General features: G+C 44.9%; 1 protein-coding gene across 2 annotated transcripts in view; it reads right to left on the bottom strand.

Annotated features, from left to right (window-relative positions):
• PPARD (peroxisome proliferator activated receptor delta) overlaps nt 1–22,746 on the bottom strand; it is a 278,036-nt gene that overhangs the window by 73,108 nt on the left and 182,182 nt on the right. For both annotated transcript variants that reach the window (XM_075335866.1, XM_075335867.1), the window contains exon 3: nt 13,819–13,957. In XM_075335866.1, the coding sequence (XP_075191981.1) occupies nt 13,819–13,957 (139 nt within the window). The remainder of the gene's footprint in view (nt 1–13,818; nt 13,958–22,746) is intronic.

Raw genomic sequence — 22,746 nt, 5'->3', positions numbered from 1 at the left:
CATATAGCAGGATGGGGGTATATAGCAGGATGGGGGTATATAGCAGGAAGGGGGTATATAGCAGGATAGGGGTATTTATCAGGATGGAGGTATATAGCAGGATGGGGGTATTTAGCAGGATGGGGGTATTTAGCAGGATAGGGGTATATAGCAGGATGGGGGTATATAGCAGGATGGGGTATTTATCAGTATGGGGGGTATATAGCAGGATGGGCCTATATAGCAGGATGGGGCTATATAGCAGGATGAGGGACATATATATACACAAGGATGGGGATCATATACAAGGAAGGAGGATCAAATTTTATTTTCCTATTTTCCTCCTCTAAAACCAGGGTACGTCTTAGGTTATGTGCGCACAGTGCGTTTTTCGTGGCGTTTTTGCGCGTTTTTCGAGTGCGTTTTTGGGCTGAAAACTGCATGACTTTGCTTCCCCAGCAAAGCCTATGAGTTTTCAGTTTTGCTGTCCGCACACAACTTTTTTTAAGCTGCGTTTGAGCTTAAAAAAAATAAAAAGGGGCGTGGCCTGGACGCAGAGCAGGAAAGTCACATGGTGGCTCGGCTCCGGTGGAGATCTCCAGTTTAATGATTCCTGTGACCCTCCCGGACCTGCACTTAGCACCCAGTGACACTTGGGGGATCCTTGCCGACGTGAGACTCTAACTGGGAGCGCTAACGGACCGGGAGAAGGAGGAAGAACGCTGACACCGCTCACCCTGAGAAGGCCTGCATCTCTGGTGAGCACACGCGGCGAAGGGGAAGTCCCGGAGCGTGATCACGGTGAGCGGAGCCTTTACAAACATCGGGCAGTGCTCTGGAGGAGGAGAGCGAACAGATGCCCTGGGAGCAGCAGCGAGGAGCAGCAGCTTGAGACCCCCAGAGCACGGGAACACTGACACCACTCACCCTGAGTAGACCTGGTCTCCTGGTGAACGTACACAGCGGAGGGGGATTCCTGTAGCGGGGGTGCGGTGAGTGGAGCTATTGAGGCAGCTGGTGCAGTGGTCTGGAGGAGGGAAACGAGCAGGTGCTCTGAAGACAGCGGTGAGGGGCGGCAGTCTGGGGCCCTGAGTGGAGTGGAGAAGAGCTGCGGTGCAGCTATCTGACGTCCTGACCTGGGGGCTCAAGTCTGATCCTGTGGCAGTGCAGGGAGAGGGGTGCTTCGGTTCCCTCTTCCATGAGATAAGTAAAGAAGGGAGAAGAAGAAAATTCGGGGCAGTGCTGCAGAATTGTCTTTTCAGAGCCCGCCTTTTCTCTATATAGAAAAATCCCTCACTTTCTGCATTGTACTCTGCTGCCATCTTGTGGACATTGGAATAATAGCTTGCTGCAAAGAGATTTCCACGGGACGGAGCCATAAAAGAGATGTACACCCCTGTATAATGTCTGAGTAGAGGGGGGCTTGTCTTACCGCCCAGATAGAGGACATAAGTGAACAACTATAATTTTAACGGTCTTACATCAATAAACAATATTGAAAGGCGACATAATACACTGTACAGACCAGGTGACGATCTGGCTGGGGTGAGGAGGAGAAGAGGTCCAAGCTGGTCATACAGATTGAAAGGGGGGCAGTCATTTGTGACCCCTCTAGACAAGTTTCTTACTAATAGAGACTGTGCTGTGAGTTACCCCATGCCACCAAAGTCACAACGACAATCAACCCATAAAAGCAATCAAGCGAAAAATAAAACTACGCGGTCGGGTTCCGTGGATATGGACCTAGACTCTACGCCTTCACTGTCTGCTTTGGTGTCTCAACAGGAAGACGGAGGAGGGTCACGCGACTCCCCATCAGAATCTGAGCCGGGAGATATGGAACACCATTTTGATCACAGAAAATTAAAAAAGTATCTGGATCTCCTTCCTACCAAGGAAGACTTCAAATCCCTGATTTCGGAAGTAAAAGAAACCTGTAAGTCAGAGATTAACTCAATCCGCCAAGATGTTGGGCTACTAGCAGATAGAGTGGACTCGGTGGAAAGGGATCACGATACCACTAGACAGTACATCATCAAATTACAAAAGAACGTGACTTCTTATGCTCGGGCTCTGAGTGAAACTAACAAACATCTGGAGGACCTAGACAACAGTGGGCGCCGTAATAATATCCGAGTGAGAGGAGTCCCTGAGGCTACAGGTAATGAAGACGTTCATGCCATACTTGAAACCATATTCAACACTGTACTGGAGCGCCCTACAACTCAAAGGATAAAATTGGACAGAGCACATAGAGCATTACGCCCCAGGGGGCCTCAAAATCAATCTCGTGACATTATTTGCTGTGTCCATGACTTCCAACTAAAAGAGTCTATCATGGCCAAAGCCCGTACTTCGGAGGGAATTGAATATAAAGGGACTCGGATCCAATTATTCCCTAATCTATCTTGGATCACCTTACAGAAAAGGAGACATCTGCAGCCACTACTTGCATCCTTAAAAGATAAGGGCATCCGATACCGCTGGGGGTTCCCGTTTGCCCTCATAGCCTCAAAAGATGGTCGTACGGCTGTGCTACGCTCTACTCAGGACCTCCCAGCCTTCTGCACTGACCTGGGAATCCCTTCACCCTCCCTGGTAGACTGGGAATTAGAGATGCCATCCAATCCACCCCGTCCGGTCTGGCAACAAGTGGACTCTAAGGGGGGATCTCCCTCATCACGGCCTAAGGCACGACCGGCTCCGACCTGAGATGACAATTTTATTTTTTCTTTCTTCTAGGAACTTGAGTTTGAGTCTCTGGTTTCAGGCTGCAGTCCCCCCCTTGGGGGGTGGTTTCATGCCCTCCCCGATTTATTATAAGAACTTTGGTTGGTCCTTTCTTTCATAAGTAGCTGTTCACTTTCTTCTTTTTCTTTTTTGATATTGATATATCTGGTTAAGATTCCTCATACCATTTGCATTGGTTTGCTACTAGGGCGGTGAGAACTGAATACTCCCCTCTCTTAGATGTTTAGAATCTAGCTTTAGACACTGACTGTGATAGCAGTGTGTCCATAGCTACAAACCCCCTTTAAGGGTTAGAGTTACCCTGGTTCCTCCTACGGAAGAGTTGGTATAGGAGGTTAGGGTTTAGATATTGGTAAAGTTTTAAGTTATGCCAATTTTTCTTCTTTGACCCTGACCGGGGAGGACGGAAGCGGAGGTGAAGGCTTTCGCCTGTGGCTTCACTCCTCTCTGGTAACATTTGTGACATGTAAATGTTATGCTCTATATGTTATGTGTTTTGTCATTGTCTTTTACCATTCCTTATGTGTTTACCCTGATTGTGGTGAGGGAATCTTCTGTACCCCATTGAGAGCCATGCATCATGGGCCGTCAGGCAAGTTTGAGATGGGCAATACCCGGTTAGCTTTTGTATGTAATGCTAATTTTGCTTTATACTACTATAATTTAAAATATGGTTAAAATTTTAACACTAAATGTTAAGGGTTTAAACTCAAACATTAAAAGGCGAATGGCACTAGGTGAGATGCGGACCCAGCGAGCTGATGTGGTTTCTTGCAGGAAACGCACTTGAATCTCAACGGGAACTGCAATTTCGCTAAACACCTTTACCCTACGATTTTTTTAGCCTCCCAGGAAAGGAAAAAAGCCGGTGTGGCGATTTTGATATCAAGGACCTGTCCCATTCAAGTTACTACCTCCCTGGCAGACCCACAGGGTAGATACCTTATCCTACAAGGGACATATAAGGAAGTTCCAATCCTTTTGTGTAACATTTATGCCCCTAACACCTCCCAGATCCTCTTTTTGAACCGGGTATTCCTCAAATTAACACGCCTTCCCCCCTCAGTGTGGGTTGTGGGTGGAGATTTTAACACTATCTTCTCTGACTCTTTAGACAGGTTGACCATTAACAATCAATTGTCGAGCCCGTCTCAACGTAAATTGACAGCTGCCTTTCGAAGACTGATCCGCAGGTTTGCCTTATTTGATTTGTGGCGAGTTAAACATCCCTCAGAGAAAACCTTTACCTTCTACTCTCCCCCTCATGGTACACACACCAGGATCGATTTCTTCTTTGGCAACATTCAGGCCCTTAGATTGACGGGCAAAGTGGATATTGGTGCAATAACGTGGTCAGACCACGCGCCAATGACTCTCACTCTAGATCAGACAACGCCACGCACAAGAGTCTGCCACTGGAGGCTCAATGAGTCCCTCCTCAAGAGAACTTCCTACAGAGACAAACTGGAAGCAGGATTGATGGAATACTTTGAGAACAATGAGGGGTCAGTGCCCAATTTTTCTACTGTTTGGGAAGCCCATAAGGCCGTCTTTAGAGGGCAATGCATAGTATTAAGCTCCCGCATCAAAAAAGATAGACTATATCAGAGAGATCAGCTCCTTAAAAGTCTCAGAGACTTAGAAAATAGGATGACCCTTAACCCATCAATACGTACCCTTAGAGCTATAGTAAAGACTCGTGCCCAACTGAAAGACTTAGCAGTCAATATAACAGACAAATTGCTACTTTATAGAAAGCATAAATACTATGACAAAGGAAATAAATCTCACTCCCTTTTAGCCCGCCAACTTAGGGAGGATAGGGGGAACTCATCCGTTTATGCCTTGAGAGATTCGGGAGGGAATACGTTCTATGACCCCACTAAAGTTGCAAAGATTTTTCAGGATTATTTGTCAAGATTGTATTCTTTGCCCAGCACTCTTCCTACAGACCCAGGAAAACAGAGGGAGCTAATCCACTCCTTTCTTGAGCAGTGTAAGCTGCCTACCCTTACTAAGAATGCTGTAAACACACTGAATAAAGAAATCACGTGTGAAGAGGTAGGAGAGGTGCTTAAATTACTTCCTAATGGAAAATCACCGGGTCCAGACGGTCTGACATACGTCTACTACAAGGCGTTTGCGGATCGACTTACCCCCTATTTAGTTAAATTATTTAATAGCTTCCTCACGGGCTCCCCTATACCCACAAGTATGTTACATTCATATATTACGCTTATACCCAAACCTGGGAAGGATGCTATGGAATGTGCCAATTATAGGCCCATAGCACTCCTTAATGCTGATTTGAAAATCTTTACTAAACTACTAGCTCTACGCCTTTCAGTTCTACTTCCTCAATATAGCAACAAGGTTGAAAAGTACAAAAATCTCCTAGGAGACACTAGCATAAAACTTAACATTTATTTAAGACCTAAATAAAAAGTGAACAGGGTCACTAGTAATCGTGATTAATAATAAAAGAAAAAAACACACACATCTGGAGTATGATCCCAGCCTCATATGAGTCAGTACCGTAATGTGTAATAAATGTAGAAACATACAGCATCTGACATAAGCCATTCAGAGATCAACCTCAGTGCACGCGACACAGATTAAATCCATGTATATATTGGTCATATCAGACCTAACCCACTCCAAATATAACCTCAGCTCACTCATATAGTGGGACTTGGAGCGGTCATGGACAGTGAGATCCAAACCTGCCACTTAAACTTCAGGAAACCACCCTCATTCAACCATGGGGGTCCTACTGTAGCACAAAGGAAAGGTCTCACCAAATCCAGGCGGGCTTCATTCAATTATAGTAAACCTGCATCCAATGTGCTCCTTACTCCGGTTTACCAAATCAAAAAGCAACCTACTTCCGACGCGTTTCATGAGATCTTCAGGGAAGCATTATTTAGTAATCCATATTCATAGAGGCAATCAGTCCTCAAGAACTGACACTGTCGGACAAATCAATCCTTCGGATCCTGGTCCTAGCTCAAATTGACCGCCCATTACCGGACGCAGACATACACGTCCTCCATATGCAGTTTCAGTTCAAATGTGCCGCGGAGGAAATAATGCTTCCCTGAAGATCTCATGAAACGCGTCGGAAGTAGGTTGCTTTTTGATTTGGTAAACCGGAGTAAGGAGCACATTGGATGCAGGTTTACTATAATTGAATGAAGCCCGCCTGGATTTGGTGAGACCTTTCCTTTGTGCTACAGTAGGACCCCCATGGTTGAATGAGGGTGGTTTCCTGAAGTTTAAGTGGCAGGTTTGGATCTCACTGTCCATGACCGCTCCAAGTCCCACTATATGAGTGAGCTGAGGTTATATTTGGAGTGGGTTAGGTCTGATATGACCAATATATACATGGATTTAATCTGTGTCGCGTGCACTGAGGTTGATCTCTGAATGGCTTATGTCAGATGTTGTATGTTTCTACATTTATTACACATTACGGTACTGACTCATATGAGGCTGGGATCATACTCCAGATGTGTGTGTTTTTTTCTTTTATTATTAATCACGATTACTAGTGACCCTGTTCACTTTTTATTTAGGTCTTAAATAAATGTTAAGTTTTATGCTAGTGTCTCCTAGGAGATTTTTGTACTTTTCAACCTTGTTGCTATATTGAATTTCATTCCCTTGGGTTGTCATAAATTGGCTATTACAACAGTTCTACTTCCTCACCTAATACACAAAGACCAGGTGGGTTTTGTCCCATGTAGGCAAGGGGGGGACAACACCAGGAAGATCATTGACTTAGTAGAGGTTGTTAATAAGACAGAGAGTGAAGCACTCCTTCTTAGTTTGGATGCGGAGAAGGCGTTTGACTGCCTGGGGTGGCCATTCATGTTCAAAACATTGCATCAATTTGGAATTTCGGGTCCATTTATTACTGCCCTGAAAAGTCTATATTCATGCCCCTCAGCTTCGGTCAAGCTTCCTTATGCCACATCTCAACCCTTTCAAATACACAACGGCACTCGTCAGGGATGCCCTTTGTCCCCCCTTCTCTTTGTCATGTGTATTGAGCCATTGGCTGCTGCTATTCGCAATGACCCTAAGGGTACCTTCACACTTAGCGATGCAGCAGCGATCCGACCAGCGATCTGACCTGGTCAGGATCGCTGCTGCATCGCTACATGGTCGCTGGTGAGCTGTCAAACAGGCAGATCTCACCAGCGACCAGTGAACAGCCCCCAGCCAGCAGCGACGTGCAAGCGACACTGCGCTTGCACGGAGCTGCCGTCTGGAAGCTGCGGAGACTGGTAACTAAGGTAAACATCGGGTATGGTTACCCGATGTTTACATTAGTTACCAGCGCACAGCTGTGTGTGCAGGGAGCAGGGAGCCGCGCACACTGAGCGCTGGCTCCTTGCTCTCCTACCATAGCTACAGTACACATCGGGTTAATTAACCCGATGTGTAATGCAGCTACATGTGCAGAGAGCAGGGAGCCGCGCACACTGCTTAGCGCTGGCTCCTTGCTCTCCTAGCTGCTGTACACATCGGGTTAATTAACCCGATGTGTACAGCAGCTACATGTGCAGAGAGCCGGAGCCGGCAGCACAGGCAGCGTGAGAGCTGCAGATGCTGGTAACTAAGGTAAATATCGGGTAACCACCTTGGTTACCCGATGTTTATCTTGGATACAGCTTACCTCAGCTGTCAGACGCCGGCTCCTGCTCCCTGCTCGCTTCATTTGTCGCTCTCTTGCTGTCACACACAGCGATCTGTGTGTCACAGCAGGAGAGCGGCTTTGAAGAAAACGAACCAGGGCTGTGTGTAACGAGCAGCGATCTCGCAGCAGGGGCCAGATCGCTGCTCAGTGTCATACACAGCGAGATCGCTAATGAGGTCACTGCTGCGTCACAAAAACCGTGACTCAGCAGCGATCTCGGCAGCGAGCTCGCTGTGTGTGAAGCACCCCTAATATAAGTGGAGTAATGGTACGAGATAAGGAGTTTAAGCTATCTCTATATGCGGATGATGTCCTATTGATCTTGTCCCAACCACATATCACCCTCCCGAATTTGCATTCCTTGTTACTACAATTTGGAAGGTTGTCAGGGTATAAGGTCAATCAGAACAAAACGGAAGCTTTGCCTCTTAATATTCCACAGGTGCGGGTCTCCTCCTTACAGGAAAACTACAACTATAAATGGAAAAATATATCCTTGACATACCTTGGGATACAATTAACATCTAAGTATAAGCTCTTGTACCAGCAGAACTATCCTAGTTTATTTACTGAGATAAAAAAGGCTCCTGCTCAATTGGAACAAGCTCCCATTGTCTCTCTTTGGAAGAATCTCTGCAGTCAAAATGTCTGTTCTGCCAAAGCTACTTTACCTGTTTGAGACCCTTCCGGTGTGTGTACCATACAAAGAATTGCGCAACATTCAGTCTAGTATACTTCAATTTGTTTGGGCCCATAAGAGACATAGAATCAAGAAAACAACATTATTTGACAGTAAACTGAGAGGAGGCCTGGGGGTCCCTGATATTACTAAGTACTATTGGGCAGTACACTTACGTCACATCCCTGCATGGTCTAATCGCAGTGCCTTCTCTAGATGGATGGAAATAGAGAAGTTATGGCTAGCCCCAATACACCCTAACTCGTACCTTTGGGGCACCTCATCTAATAAGCCTGACCCACATACCCTGGGCCCTATAGCCTTCACGAAGAGGATATGGGACTGTTGTGTCAAAAAGTTTCCACTTAAATCTGAACACTCTCCCTTGACTTCTTTTCTTTTTAATCCCAGAATGCCAGACGGTATGCAGGGTACAGCGACTAAAACGTGGTTTGACAGGAAACTCTTTTGCTTTGCTGACATAGTAGATGCACGTTCCAAAGTCCTTCTCCCCTACGCCACCATAGCTGCTAAATTTAATCTCCCAGGCAATTCCCAATATCGGTATTTACAAGTTAGACACCTGATGCACTCCCTTTTTACCTCCTTGGAGGTCTCTATCCCTACACTTTTTGAGAGATTATGCACAGCTGGGGTCTCTACTAAAGGCCTCATCTCCGATATATATCGTATTTTAATGGCCCCATGCCCAGAAGACAAGCCAAATCATACATATATGAGGAAATGGGAAGATTTCCTTGGTGAGTCCATTCCCTTGTGTATGTGGAAGCGGATCTGGGATACGGCCTCTAAGACATCTTCATGCTATGTCTATAAGGAAAATCAGTATAAATTACTTATGTATTGGTATCACACCCCATCACTACTACATAAACTAAACCCAGCTATACCTGACAATTGTTGGAGGTGTGGAGCCACAGGAGGAGACATACCACACATATTCTGGGTATGCCCCAATATCCAGTGTTTCTGGAGGTTGGTGCAATCTCTTATTTATAAAGTAACTAACCTTCGGGTTCCCCTGGATCCTAAATTCTATTTATTAAATATACCACTTGCTCAGCTGGGGAAAAGAGTGAAGCGGTTACTATTACACATGACCACAGCAGCTAGATGTCTAATTGCCCGTAACTGGAGGTTGGCCCATCCACCCTCACTTACAGATCTCCAATCTCGGATCCAAGATGTGAGAAGGATGGAGTATTTATCTGCCCTGTCAAATAACACAGTAGATCTTTTTGAGAGTGTTTGGTCACCTTGGGACACTTATTGGGCCAACAAAGAATAACAGTGAAGTACGGTCTTGATTGAAGCCTGATATGCTCACCCTCCCCAATCCATCCCCCCTCCCTTATGTTTCCCTGTCTAGTATTGTATTGTTCGTCTTGTCATATTCCCTGTTTTCAGTGTATTAGTTAGATAATGTGTATACTGATTTCTGGTTTACAGTTATTGCTAACAAGCTTGTGAGACATATCTATGCATCCATGTACTTTTTCTGAATCTGTTCTAAAAACGTAATAAAACATTCAGTTATAAAAAAAAAAAAAAAAAAAAATTGACATGTCAATTCTTTCCTGCGTTTTTCTGCGTTTTCCCAAGCAATGCATTGGAAAAACGCAGAAAAACGCAGAGATCAAAAACACAGCAAAACGCAGCCAAAAACGCACTAAAATGCTGTAAAAATACATGCGCTTTTACTGATGCGTTTTTGCGCGTTTTTGCCACGGGTGCGTTTTTGTGGGTTTTTAGAGGCCAAAATTGCACAAAAACGCAGCGTAAAAAAAAACGCAGCATGCGCACATAGCCTTATGGTACTTTCTCTCAAAACTGCATGCAAATTCTTACGTCAGCAAAATCAATGAGAATCCTGAAGTGTTGTGCACATGTTAGTTTTTTTCCTTTCAGATTTGGTGCAGAAATAAATCTGCAGCATGTAAATTCTTTCAGCGTTTTTGCAGCATTTTTCCATTGCACACTATATGGAAAACACATGCATAATGCATGCAAAAAACACACTGAAAGCACGTTAAACACGTAGGTCAAAAACGCACATTTTTCTACCAAGAGATGTAGAAATTTCTGCATTGAAATACTGAGCATGTGCACATAGCCCTAAGGTTGGACATACAGTATATATGAATTTACTGTCAACCAGATAAAAAGGATTTGGTATAATTAGGGTATGTGCGCACGCTGCAAAAAATGTCTGCACCTAAAAACTGTACCTTGTGGCAGGAAAACAAACGAAAAAAACGCATGCACTTTTTTATGCGTTTTTTGCCTTACTTTTTTTTTATTATATCAATGCCTGGAAGGGCGGAAAAAAAACGCAGGAAAAAACGCATCAACAATTGACATGCTGCAGATTTTTTCTGCACCCAAAACTGCAAGGAAAAAAGAAGCAACAGCATTTCAGAATTTTCTATAACTTTACTGGGATAAGGATAAACATGCAGATTTATGCAACAAACTGCACGATAAACTGCACCAAATCTGCAACAAAAAATTGAGCAGCCTAAAAGCCATCATGCCCCAACTTTTTTCTATTGACAAATATCATCTATGGAAGTTAAGACACCCATAAGACTGTGAGCCAATCCTGCCGAATAGCCAGCTTTACTGATTTACCGTATTTTTCGGACTATAAGACCTACTTTTTTCCCCCCAAATGTTGGGAGAAGGTGGGGGGGCATCTTATAGTCTGAATGTAAGGCTGCGGGAAATGAGGGTGCTGCAGTGGAGCGGGTCATCGGCGGCATGAGCAGCAGCGCCTGCCGTGACCACGTGGGCCTGCTCATTTCATATGCCCGCCCATCCTCTCGCCCATCATCTCTCAGCGCTAAAGCTGGCACTGACAGGTGGGTGGGATGATGGGCGGGGTTGGGGGTGCGCGCATAGTAAAGAGCCGGTCCGTGTGATCACCCCTGGTAACTACAGCATGGAGTGATCATGTGCGGCTGTATTTACTGCCCCCCGCGCATCATCATCACCGAGGGGCACAGTGAATAAGTATACTCACCGTCCCCCTGCAGCACCGTGATGTCCTCCCGTCTGCTGGCCCACTGATCTGTATAGAGAACGGTCAGCACAGCAATGACGTCATGACTGTGCGCACCGCTATTTTCCACACACATCAGCGAGCCGGAAGACGGGAGGACATCGCGATGCTGCAGGGGAACGGCTCCACACAGGTCAGCGGCGCAGAGAGGAAGACGAGCGATGCTGCTGGAGTGAGGAAAGGTGAGTATAAACGTTTACTTTTTTCTGTGCCATAGGATACAGGCCATATAGCAGGATGGGGTATATAGCAGGATGAGGGCATATACAGTGCCTACAAGTAGTCTTAGCAGGTTTGATAAGATGCAAATAAGTTAGAGCCTGCAAACTTCAAACAAGAGCAGGATTTATTAACAGATGCATAAATCTTACAAAACAACAAGTTATGTTGCTCAGTTAAATTTTAATAAATTTTCAACATAAAAGTGTGGGTCAATTATTATTCAACCCCTAGGTTTAATATTTTGTGGAATAACCCTTGTTTGCAATTACAGCTAATAATCGTCTTTTATAAGACCTGATCAGGCCGGCACAGGTCTCTGGAGTTATCTTGGCCCACTCCTCCATGCAGATCTTCTCCAAGTTATCTAGGTTCTTTGGGTGTCTCATGTGGATTTTAATCTTGAGCTCCTTCCACAAGTTTTCAATTGGGTTAAGGTCAGGAGACTGACTAGGCCACTGCAACACCTTGATTTTTTCCCTCTTGAACCAGGCCTTGGTTTTCTTGGCTGTGTGCTTTGGGTCGTTGTCTTGTTGGAAGATGAAATGATGACCCATCTTAAGATCCTTGATGGAGGAGCGGAGGTTCTTGGCCAAAATCTCCAGGTAGGCCGTGCTATCCATCTTCCCATGGATGCTGACCAGATGGCCAGGCCCCTTGGCTGAGAAACAGCCCCACAGCATGATGTTGCCACCACCATGCTTGACTGTAGGGATGGTATTCTTGGGGTCGTATGCAGTGCCATCCAGTCTCCAAACGTCACGTGTGTGGTTGGCACCAAAGATCTTGATCTTGGTCTCATCAGACCAGAGAACCTTGAACCAGTCTGTCTCAGAGTCCTCCAAGTGATCATGAGCAAACTGTAGACGAGCCTTGACGTGACGCTTTGAAAGTAAAGGTACCTTACGGGCTCGTCTGGAATGGAGACCATTGCGGTGGAGTACGTTACTTATGGTATTGACTGAAACCAATGTCCCCACTGCCATGAGATCTTCCCGGAGCTCCTTCCTTGTTGTCCTTGGGTTAGCCTTGACTCTTCGGACAAGCCTGGCCTCGGCACGGGTGGAAACTTTCAAAGGCTGTCCAGGCCGTGGAAGGCTAACAGTAGTTCCATAAGCCTTCCACTTCCGGATGATGCTCCCAACAGTGGAGACAGGTAGGCCCAACTCCTTGGAAAGGGTTTTGTACCCCTTGCCAGCCTTGTGACCCTCCACGATCTTGTCTCTGATGGCCTTGAAATGCGCCTTTGTCTTTCCCATGTTGACCAAGTATGAGTGCTGTTCACAAGTTTGGGAAGGGTCTTAATTAGTCAGAAAAGGCTGCAAAAAGAGATAATTAATCCAAACATGTGAAGCTCATTGTTCTTTGTGCCTGAAATACTTCTTAATACTTTAGGGGAACCAAACAGAATTCTGGTGGATTGAGGGGTTGAATAATAAATGACCCTCTGAATAAACTTTTCACAATTTAAAAAAAAAAAAAAAAAGAAATAACATTCTTTTTTGCTGCAGTGCATTTCACACTTCCAGGCTGATCTACAGTCCAAATGTCAAAATGCCAAGTTAATTCCGAATGTGTAAACCTGCTAAATCTGCAGGGGGTTGAATACTACTTGTAGGCACTGTACCAGGATGGGGGTATATTATGAGCAGAATTGGGATATATAGCAGGATGGGGGTATATTATGAGCAGGATGGGTGTATATAGCAGGATAGGGTTATTTATCGGGATGGGGGCTATACCAGGATGGGGGTATTTATCAGGATGGGGGCTATACCAGGATGAGCTACTGAAAAAATAGTTCTATCAGTCAGCGTAGGGATAATCAGCAATCAATTTACAATTTGCCATTGGCAACTAAAGCCCTAAACTAAAGACTGATCTATTTAAAATTTTACTTTTATTTCATTATTTAAGATCTAGGGACATGTTCAGTGGTTTTAACTTGAATGTCCCTAGATCTTAAATAATGAAATAAAAGTTAAATTTTAAATAGATCAGTCTTTAGTTTAGGGCTTTAGTTGCCAATGGCAAATTATACCAGGATGAGGGACATATATACAAGGATGGGGTCATATACAAGGTAGGATTATCATTACCAGGATGGGGTACCTTAGTAGAGAACTTGGGGACATTACCCCCATAACAGTGTCAGCAGCAGATTCTCGCCCCATAACAGTGTGTCATGACCACATTTTTTGCTTAAAATTTTATTTTCCTATTTTCCTCCTCTAAAACCAGGGTGCGTCTTATGGTACGGCATGTCTTATAGTCCGGAAAATACGGTACCTTTCCTATAATCAGCAATAGTAGCGTATGATTAGACTTTCACAGCTACATATCTTTATATATTTTAATTCTGACATAACAATAAGGTAAAAAGTGAAAAATGCTCTTGCTGCCTACCATTGTGAGACATTCCCAGGCTCAGGCATTTATTGAAGCGACAATATTGACATTTATTTCGATTTTTCTTTCGTATTTTGCAGTTACGGTCACAACGTTCATACTGGAGCCTCATCCGCAGAGTCCGGCGGAAAAAACCCTGTACAAATGAAACATTTATTCAGAAAAATAATACAATTCTTATAGATAAATTGACAATTAAAAGAAACCTGTCACCAGATTTGTCCCCTATAAGCTGTGGCAACCACCAGTGAGCCCTTATATACAGCATTATAGAATACAGTATATACAGTGCCTTGCGAAAGTATTTGGCCCCTTTGCATTTTTCAATCTTTTCCCACATTTCAGACTTCAAACATAAAGATAAACATTTTAATGTTATGGTGAAGAATCAACAACAAGTGGGACACAATTGTGAAGTGGAACCAAATTTATTGCTTATTTTAAACTATTCTAAAAAATAAACTGAAAATTGGGGCGTGCAATATTATTCGTCCCCTTTAAGTTAATACTTTGTAGCGCCACCTTTTGCTGCGATTCCAGCTGCAAGTCGCTTGGGGTATGTCTCTATCAGTTTTGCACATCGAGAAACTGAAATTCTTGCCCATTCTTCCTTTACAAACAGCTGGAGCTGAGTGAGGTTGGATGGAGAGCGTTTGTGAACAGCAGTTTTCAGCTTTCCACAGATTCTCAATTGGATTCAGGTCTGGACTTTGACTTGGCTATTCTAACACCTGGATACGTTTATTTGTGAACCATTCCATTGTAGATTTTGCTTTATGTTTGGATCATTGTCTTGATGAAAGACAAATCTCCGTCCCAGTCTCAGGTCTTTGGCAGACTCCAACAGGTTTTCTTCAAGAATGGTCCTGAATTTGGCTCCATCCATCTTCCCATCAACTTGAACCATCTTCCCTGTCCCTGCTGAAGAAAAGCGGGCCCAAACCATGATGCTGCCACCACCATGTTTGACAGTGGGGATGGTGTGTTCAGGATGATGAGCTGTGTTGTTTTTACGCCAAACATATCGTTTGGAATTGTACCCAATAGTTCGATTTTGGTTTCACCTAACCAGAGCACCTTCTTCCACATGTGTTGTGTGTCTCCCAGGTGGCTTGTGGCAAACGTTAAACGACACTTTTTATGAATTTCTTTGAGAAATGGCTTTCTCCTTGCCACTCTTCTATAAAAGGCCAGATTTGTGCAGTGTACTGATTGTTGTCCTATGGACAGACTCTCCTACCTCAGCTGTAGATCTCTGCAGTTCATCGAAAGGGTCCGAATAATATTGCACGCCCCAATTTTCAGTTATTTAATGTTTTAAAAAGTTTAAAATAAGCAATAAATTTCGTTCAACTTCACAATTGTGTCCCACTTGTTGTTGATGCTTCACCATAATATTAAAATTTTTCTGTTTATGTTTGAAGCCTGAAATATGGGAAAAGGTTGAAAACTTCAAGGGGGCCGAATACTTTCGCAAGGCACTGTAAGTGCTCAGGCTGATCTGTATAACATGAAAAACATCTTTTATTATACTCACCTGTGGGGCGGTCGGGTCCAGTGGGTGTCACTGGTCTCGGTCCTGCTCCACCTATCTTCCTTCCTTCTCCGTCCTTCATCTCAACTCCGTGTGGATGACGCATCCTACGTCATCCACACAGAGGCCTCCATTGCACTCCTTTGCACGCACACGTCTCTCTGCCCTTCTGAGGCTAGATCAAAGTACTGAAGTGCGCATGCGTCTTTGACCTTTCCTCATGCCTGCATAATAAAATACTTTCCTCTGCCATCAGCAGGGCAGAGAGAAGTGTGAATGCAGAAAAGCACAATGGCAGCCTCTGTGTGGATGACGTAGAATGAGTCTTTCACATGGAGCTGGGAAAGAGGCTGGTGATGGAAGGAAGACGAACCCAGTGACGCCCATCGGACCCGACCGTTCTGCAGGTCAGTATAATAAAAACTGTTTTCTATCTTTAACAGATTGGCTTGAGCACTTATATACAGCATTCTAGAATGCTGTAAATAAGACCTTACTGGTGGTTGCCACAGTTTGTAAGGGAGAAATCTGGTGACAGGTTCCCCTTAAAAACAAAAGCCCAAGTATAAAAATAATTAGTAGTTGGTCAACAATAATGTAATAAAACATGTATAAAATGTAGAACAGTAAATTGATATCAGGAAACCTACGGTAATATGAAGCCACAGCAAAAACAGGCTAGAATTAGGATAGAGTGCAAGTGCATCAAGGCAATATCAATTGACATACAGGTGCATCTCAATAAATTAGAACATTAAAAAGTTAATTTATTTCAGTAATTCAATACAAAAAGGGAAACACATATGTAACACCCCAGGCGGCAGGGAGAATCAGGCACGGGGTGTCTCGTACCTGCATTACTCGTCACCGGGCCGGTGTGATGATCTGGGATGTCGCGATGGCCTGCCCGGCTTCATACCCCGAGGTGTACACCAATAAGGAGGGAAGATGATGGGGGTAGTAGCAGGATGAATGTCATGACGCCACCTGTGGTACACGGCCAGGGATTTAGCCCCCGCTGCTGTCACTGTCCTCCGGGGCAGATGTAGTAGCAGCCAGAGATGGTATCACTACCCACAGGTGGAGCGAGCCCCGGGGAGGATAATGAAGGGAGTAGTGATGGCGTTTGAGGTCCGAGGCGCGGGGCGGCAGTGTCGGTAATAAGAGTACGAGTCAGATGATGCGGTTCTAGGTGTCTTTACTCAATCTTTGTGCTGTGCCGCTTACTCGGACAATACTGGTTACCTGCTGTGATGGGCTCCATCAAACCTGAATCTGTTATGAACTGGTAACCATGGATGATCATAAAAAATCCCATCAATCAGGAAATAACAAAAACCACAAGAGTAGTTGGAAGCTAAGCTGACCGCAATCTCCTATCTATCGGACAACACTAGAAGTAGCAGTGGGATGTTCCCAACGCACCTAGACACTTCATCACTGCCGGAGAAACTTGCTATACCTCAAAGATAGAAATGAGGAATCCTAAATTGCCTTGGAACAGTCCCCAAAGGAATAGAAAGCCCCCAACATGTAATGACGGTGATGTAAGAAAACACAATACACAAGTAGAAAATATAGATTAGCAAAGATGAGGCCCGACTTACTAGATACAACAGGACAGGAAAGAAAACTGATTGTGGCCAGCAAAAAACCCTGCAAAAACTACCAAACTCCTGATAGAAAAACACCCTAAGACCACTAGGTCTTTCCCCCAATATATCAGGTACTCTTGTGCCAGACACTTTAAACAGAACTGCATATATAATGGGAAAAAACTAAATCACAGAACAAATGGAATTCAAAAGTGCAAATAATCAAAATCAGAACAGGGAGAAACACCCTTTCTTGCTGAAGGAACTGCCCTCTCAAAAATAGCAGAGAGCCAGATCCTCACCTACAAGAAAACAAACACAGAACAAAATGGAAACAAAAACACAAACACATGTAGGTGCAAAACCAGCAATTTGGCTAAGCAAACCAGCAGACTTATCTAGAGTGAATTCTGGCACAGTATAAATAAATAGAGGAAACTGAAGAACAAGCTCCAAGCCATCTTCAGAGGCAGAAGGAAACTTTATCACCAGCAGCTAAGCAAAAACTGCTCTCCTATATATATATATATATATATATATATATATATATATATATATACATACATACATACATACACACACACACACCAGGCTGGCCAGCAATAGGACTTCCTGGATTCCCAATTAATACCAACACCTGTTTGAGTCACAGATTCAGAATCAACTTCTTTACCATTCCTGGCCACCATAGGGAGCTTCACACCAGCACCCACTTGGATGACATTTACAACACGAATCCCTTCAGAAGCAGCCTGGTTTGGTGCTCGGTGAGTCCCTTCCTCATAGCGCCGTGTGTGTTGGATCCACGTGGCTTAAAACTACTTGGGGACCGCGGTTCGTCTCGAGTAGTACTCTTGTCCCTATTTGTAGGTACCGCGGCTCTGCAGTGGGGTCTGGTGCGGTCCAAGGCCCCGGATCCTATCTGGCACTGTGCTTTCAGGCTCTTTGTGGCCAGGGAAGCTTGAAACCTCCCCGTTCCGGCAGATTATGGAAAACCAACTTGAAGTGTGATCTTCCCTAGGGTCCTGCACCTTGTGTGGCACCGGTTCCAAGGGAGCGTTTAAGCTCACACCTCGGCAACCGCAATAACAACTCCTGTGTCCCACCAGAGCACCGGTAAGACATGTCCGCTCCTTTCCTCTCCTGCTGAACTCCTGAAAAACTGTTGTGTTGGCTCCTAACTCCCTTTAAGTTGCTGCTCCATTCCCCGAGTCCCTGACACTAGTGGGTGGTGCCCCCCATGTTTGAAGGCAACCTTAAGAACCTACTCTAGCTCGGTCCCCATTGGGGAGGGCAACCTGGCTGTGCATTTGAGTGTTTAAGTGGTGAAACCGGTACTGACTTCCTCCGGATCCGGGTTAAGCATTACACCTTAAATAAGGTGCAATACTCTGTGGCGACGCCATAGAGTCATTACAGAGTGATCTATTTCAAGTGTTTATTTCTGTTAATGTTGATGATTATGGCTTACAGCCAATGAAAACCCAAAAGTCATTATCTCAGAAAATTAGAATATTATATAAAACCAACTAAAAAAAATGACTTTAAACTCCGTAATGTTGGCCTACTGAAAAGTATGTACAGTAAATGCACTCAATACTTGGTCGGGGCTCCGTTTGCATGAATTACTGCATCAATGCGGTGTGGCATGGAGGCGATCAGCCTATGGCACTGCTGAGGTGTTATGAAAGCCCAGGTTGCTTTGATAGCAGCCTTCAGCTCGTCACCATTGTTGGTTCTGGGTATTGGTACTTTTAACAGTGTGGACAAATGCCAAGTCCTGCTGGAAAATGAGACTTCTATCTCCAAAAAGCTTGTCAGCAGAGGGAAGCATGAAGTGTTCTAAAATTTCCTGGTAGATGGCTGCGCTGACTTTGGTCTTGATAAAACACAGTGGACCTACACCAGCAGATGACATGGCTCCCCAAACCATGACTGATTGTGGAAATTTCATGCTAGACCTCAAGCAGGTTGGATTTTGTGACTCTCCACTTTTCCTCCAGACCAAAAGTCGGGAGCCTTTTTGGCTGAGACGGCCATGAATGCCACGTATTTTAAAATGTAATTCCGTAAGAGCCATACTCACCAGGTTGAAGCAGCGGTGGTGGGGTGGCTCAGAATGTCACAGGAGGCAGGGTAGGCAATGCTGTGGGTACGGAGGAATGAGCGGAGGGTCAGCAATACTGCTGCGGGCTCGTGGGGTGTCACAGTAGCGGGGGCGATTGATATGCCGACGGGCTGCTTTGAATCTCCCACAGTTGACAAGATCGACTTCAAGAAAATGGCCGCTCGTGTGCAGTTTTCAGCCACGGAGTCCTATCTGCACAAGCGCTGGCTCCGCAGCCATTTTCTTGAAGTCAATCTCGTCAACTGCCAGAGATTCAAAGCAGCCTGCAGTCCACCACTGCTGCAACACCCCATGAGCCTGCAGTTTCACCAACTCTGCGCCACCACTGCCGCCCCGGTAAGTGGTTTGTAAGACACAGCCCCATTTTTCTCCCAGTTTTTGGGGAAAAATATGCTTCTTACAAACCGGAAAATATGGTATTTTTGTCTGCGAGCCAGATGAAGCCATCAAAAGAGCCACATCTGGCTTGTGAGTCTTAAGTTCCCGACCTCTGCTCCAGACCCTCGAACCTTGATTTCCAAATGAAATGCAACATTTACTTTCACCTAAAAACAACACTTTGGACCACTGAGCAACAGTCCAGTTCTTTTTCTCCTTGGCCCAGGTAAGACACTTCTGGCGTTGTCTATTGGTCATGAGTGGCTTTACACAAGGAATGCAACACTTGTAGCCTATGTCCTTGTTACGTCTGAGTGTAGTGGCTCTTGAAGCACTAACTCCAGCAGCAGTCCACTGCTTGTGAATCTCCCTCCAATTTTCGAATGGCCCTATCTTAACAATCCTATCAAGGCTTTAGTTATCCTGGTTGCTTGTGCACCTTTTTCTACCACACTTTTTCCTTCCACTCAACTTTCCATTAATATGCTTGGATACAGCACTATGTGAACAGCCAGCTTTTATTTTTTAATGACCTTTTGTGGCTTACCCTCTTTGTGGAGTGTGTCAATGACTGCCTTTTGGACATCTGTCAGGTCAGCAGTCTTCCCCATGATTGTATAGGCTATTGAACCAGACTAGTGGACCATTTTAAACACTTAGGAAGCCTTTGCAGGTGTTTTGTGGTAAATTATTCTAATTTTCTGAGATAATGAATTTTGGGTTTTCATTGGCTGTAAGCCATAATCATCAACATTAACAGTAAAACACTTGAAATAGATAACTCTGCCTGTAATGACTTTATATAATATATGTGTTTCCCTTTTTGTATTGAATTACTGAAATAAATTAATTTTTGAAGATATAATTAGAGTTGAGCGCGGTTCGTGGTTCTCCAGTTCGCGGTTCGAGTGATTTTGGGGGCTGTTCTAGATCGAACTAGAACTCGAGCTTTTTGCTAAAGCTCGATAGTTCTAGTTACGTTCGAGAACTGTTCTAGCAGTAAAAAGCCAAGCTAATTACTAGCTGGCTTTCTGCTGTAATAGTGTAAGTCACTCTTTGACTCACACTATTATGAAATTTCAGCGTATTGAGTGCGGGAACAGTGCATTCAGATCACTGCTGCTGGGATAATGGCGATCGCCTTTTTTTTTTCCTTGTCTTCCTTCCCTAAGCGCGCGCGTGTAGTGGGGAGGGCCAGCATGTCAGCCAATCCCAGACACACACACAGCTAAATGGACTTTTAGCCAGATAAGCAACGGCATGTGTGATAGGATGTCCATGTCACATGTCCCTGCATTATAAAAACGGGTATCTGCCCGTCAGGACGCCATTATCTGCCTTCTGCGTCTGGGTGTCAGTCACCGCAGGTGCAGCTCCTTTCTCCGATACTGCTGTGTACGCTCTACACACAGCGCTATATAGAATAGGGATAGAAGTTTCTTTTAGCCCTTGTAAGGGCTAATAACAGCAGGCTCAGAACCATAGGTGACAGTCAGGTCCGTGGAAACAGATTTTAACAGCTACAGATAAGAGCGTCTGTGTAGCTAAGGTCAGGGACTTCCTCGCTGCATTTCACCATTAGGAGGGATATAAAGTGAGGCTTCCTTTCCTCTACACAGACCCACAACCCTGCCACTGTACCCTCCATCCCTTTGCACACTCAAGCTCATTGTTACTAAACCATTATACTAGCAAACACTGAGGAAACTTAGTGGCATCCTAAAAGTGGCTGTTGGACTTCATTTGTGCCCTACTGGTGCCAAGCTATTTGCAGCACCACTGCATTGCAGACTCAAACTCATTGTTACTAAGCCATTCTAATAGCAAACTATGCTGCCAGTTTAAGGGCCGTAGTTGCATTGTCAGGGATAGTTATTGTTGTTTATTCTGCTGTTAATAAAGCTAGACCACCGCTGCAATCTACACCACCTCTCAATTTTTACTACCACATTTTCAGTGCACAATCTTGTCGCAATCAACATGAGTGGCAAAATGACAGATGCTGGTGGAAAGGGGAAGAGGCGTGGTGGAAAAGGAAAAAAAGGGTTTGTCCGTGGGGAAGGTGGCAAAGCTCCATTATCATCTGCTGAAGATAGACCATCTACCAGCAAAAGTAAGATGTCTACTACTTACCGTGGACAATCCGATGTGCTCCCTTTTTTACGGACACGAACAACTGGAACAAAGGTAGATGATGGCCAAGAAAATGCTTGAATGGATCTAAAGTGGTCCAACAAGTGCCCTCTCCGCCACCTCAACTACCGCATCCAAAAAACACCAGTCCTCTGAGTTGTCATCCCAATCACACTTGCTTTCTCCCAGCTCTGAAGTCTCCATCCGCCCTGCACAGTATGGTGGAACTGAGATGGCGGAGTCTGCAGAGCTGTTCAGTCACACTATAGCCTGGGAATCAGAGGTCTGCTCCCAAGCTACAGTGAGTACAGACCAGGAAATGGTCTGCAGTGATGCCCAGAACCTTTGTGACTCAGATTCAGGCCGTGATGAACAAGTTTCTGAGCATAATGTTGACCCTTATTCACCAACTGTAACACCTGTTGTTATAGACAATGAGGAACATACTGATGACGATGAGACGCAGATACCAGATTGGGATGACAACTTAAATATTGGTACACGTCAGGAAGAGGCTCGGTCTGAGGGTGAGGGGAGTGCAAACACAACGCTTGATGAGGAAGTTCTAGATCCCACTTACTGTCAACCCACAGTCAGGCACTCGAGGAGGTCAACAGAGGCGGTGGAGGAGGATGCTACTGACGACGAAGTTACCTTGCGCCTTCCTGGACAGAGGAGTAGTACTGGTAGCACGTCTACAACTGCATCCTCAGCCACCACTCTGCCTCTGAGCACTAGTCGGGGGGGCTCAGCAGGTCGCATGCCCTCTAAGCCTTGCCTAGCCTGGACCTTTTTTGACATAGAAAAAGATCGCCCAAATCATGTGATATGTAAAATTTGTCGTGATTCTGTTAGTAGAGGGCAAAACCTCAGGAGTTTGACAACTTCTTCCATGAATCGTCACATGAATAAATATCATATGTCCCAGTGGGAAGCTCACCGTGCTGCAATGCGGTCTAGCGGAGCGAACCATCCACCGCCTGCCCCTTCCAGTGCATCCACGCGCTCTTCATCTTCTAGGACTGTGGGGACACCTGTCACACCTGGTTTTCCATGCACAATTTCCACCACTGTAACCGCAACAGGCAGTTTGCTTGGTAGGTCGTCATTTGGTTTGGAAGGGGAAACAAGTGCGTGTGTACAGCTCTCTCAGACAT

Source organism: Anomaloglossus baeobatrachus, chromosome 2, assembly GCF_048569485.1.
Source record: "Anomaloglossus baeobatrachus isolate aAnoBae1 chromosome 2, aAnoBae1.hap1, whole genome shotgun sequence".
NCBI lineage: Eukaryota > Metazoa > Chordata > Amphibia > Anura > Aromobatidae > Anomaloglossus > Anomaloglossus baeobatrachus.
The sequence above is the reverse complement of the archived record's forward strand: the minus strand, read 5'-3'. Positions and strand labels throughout refer to the sequence as shown.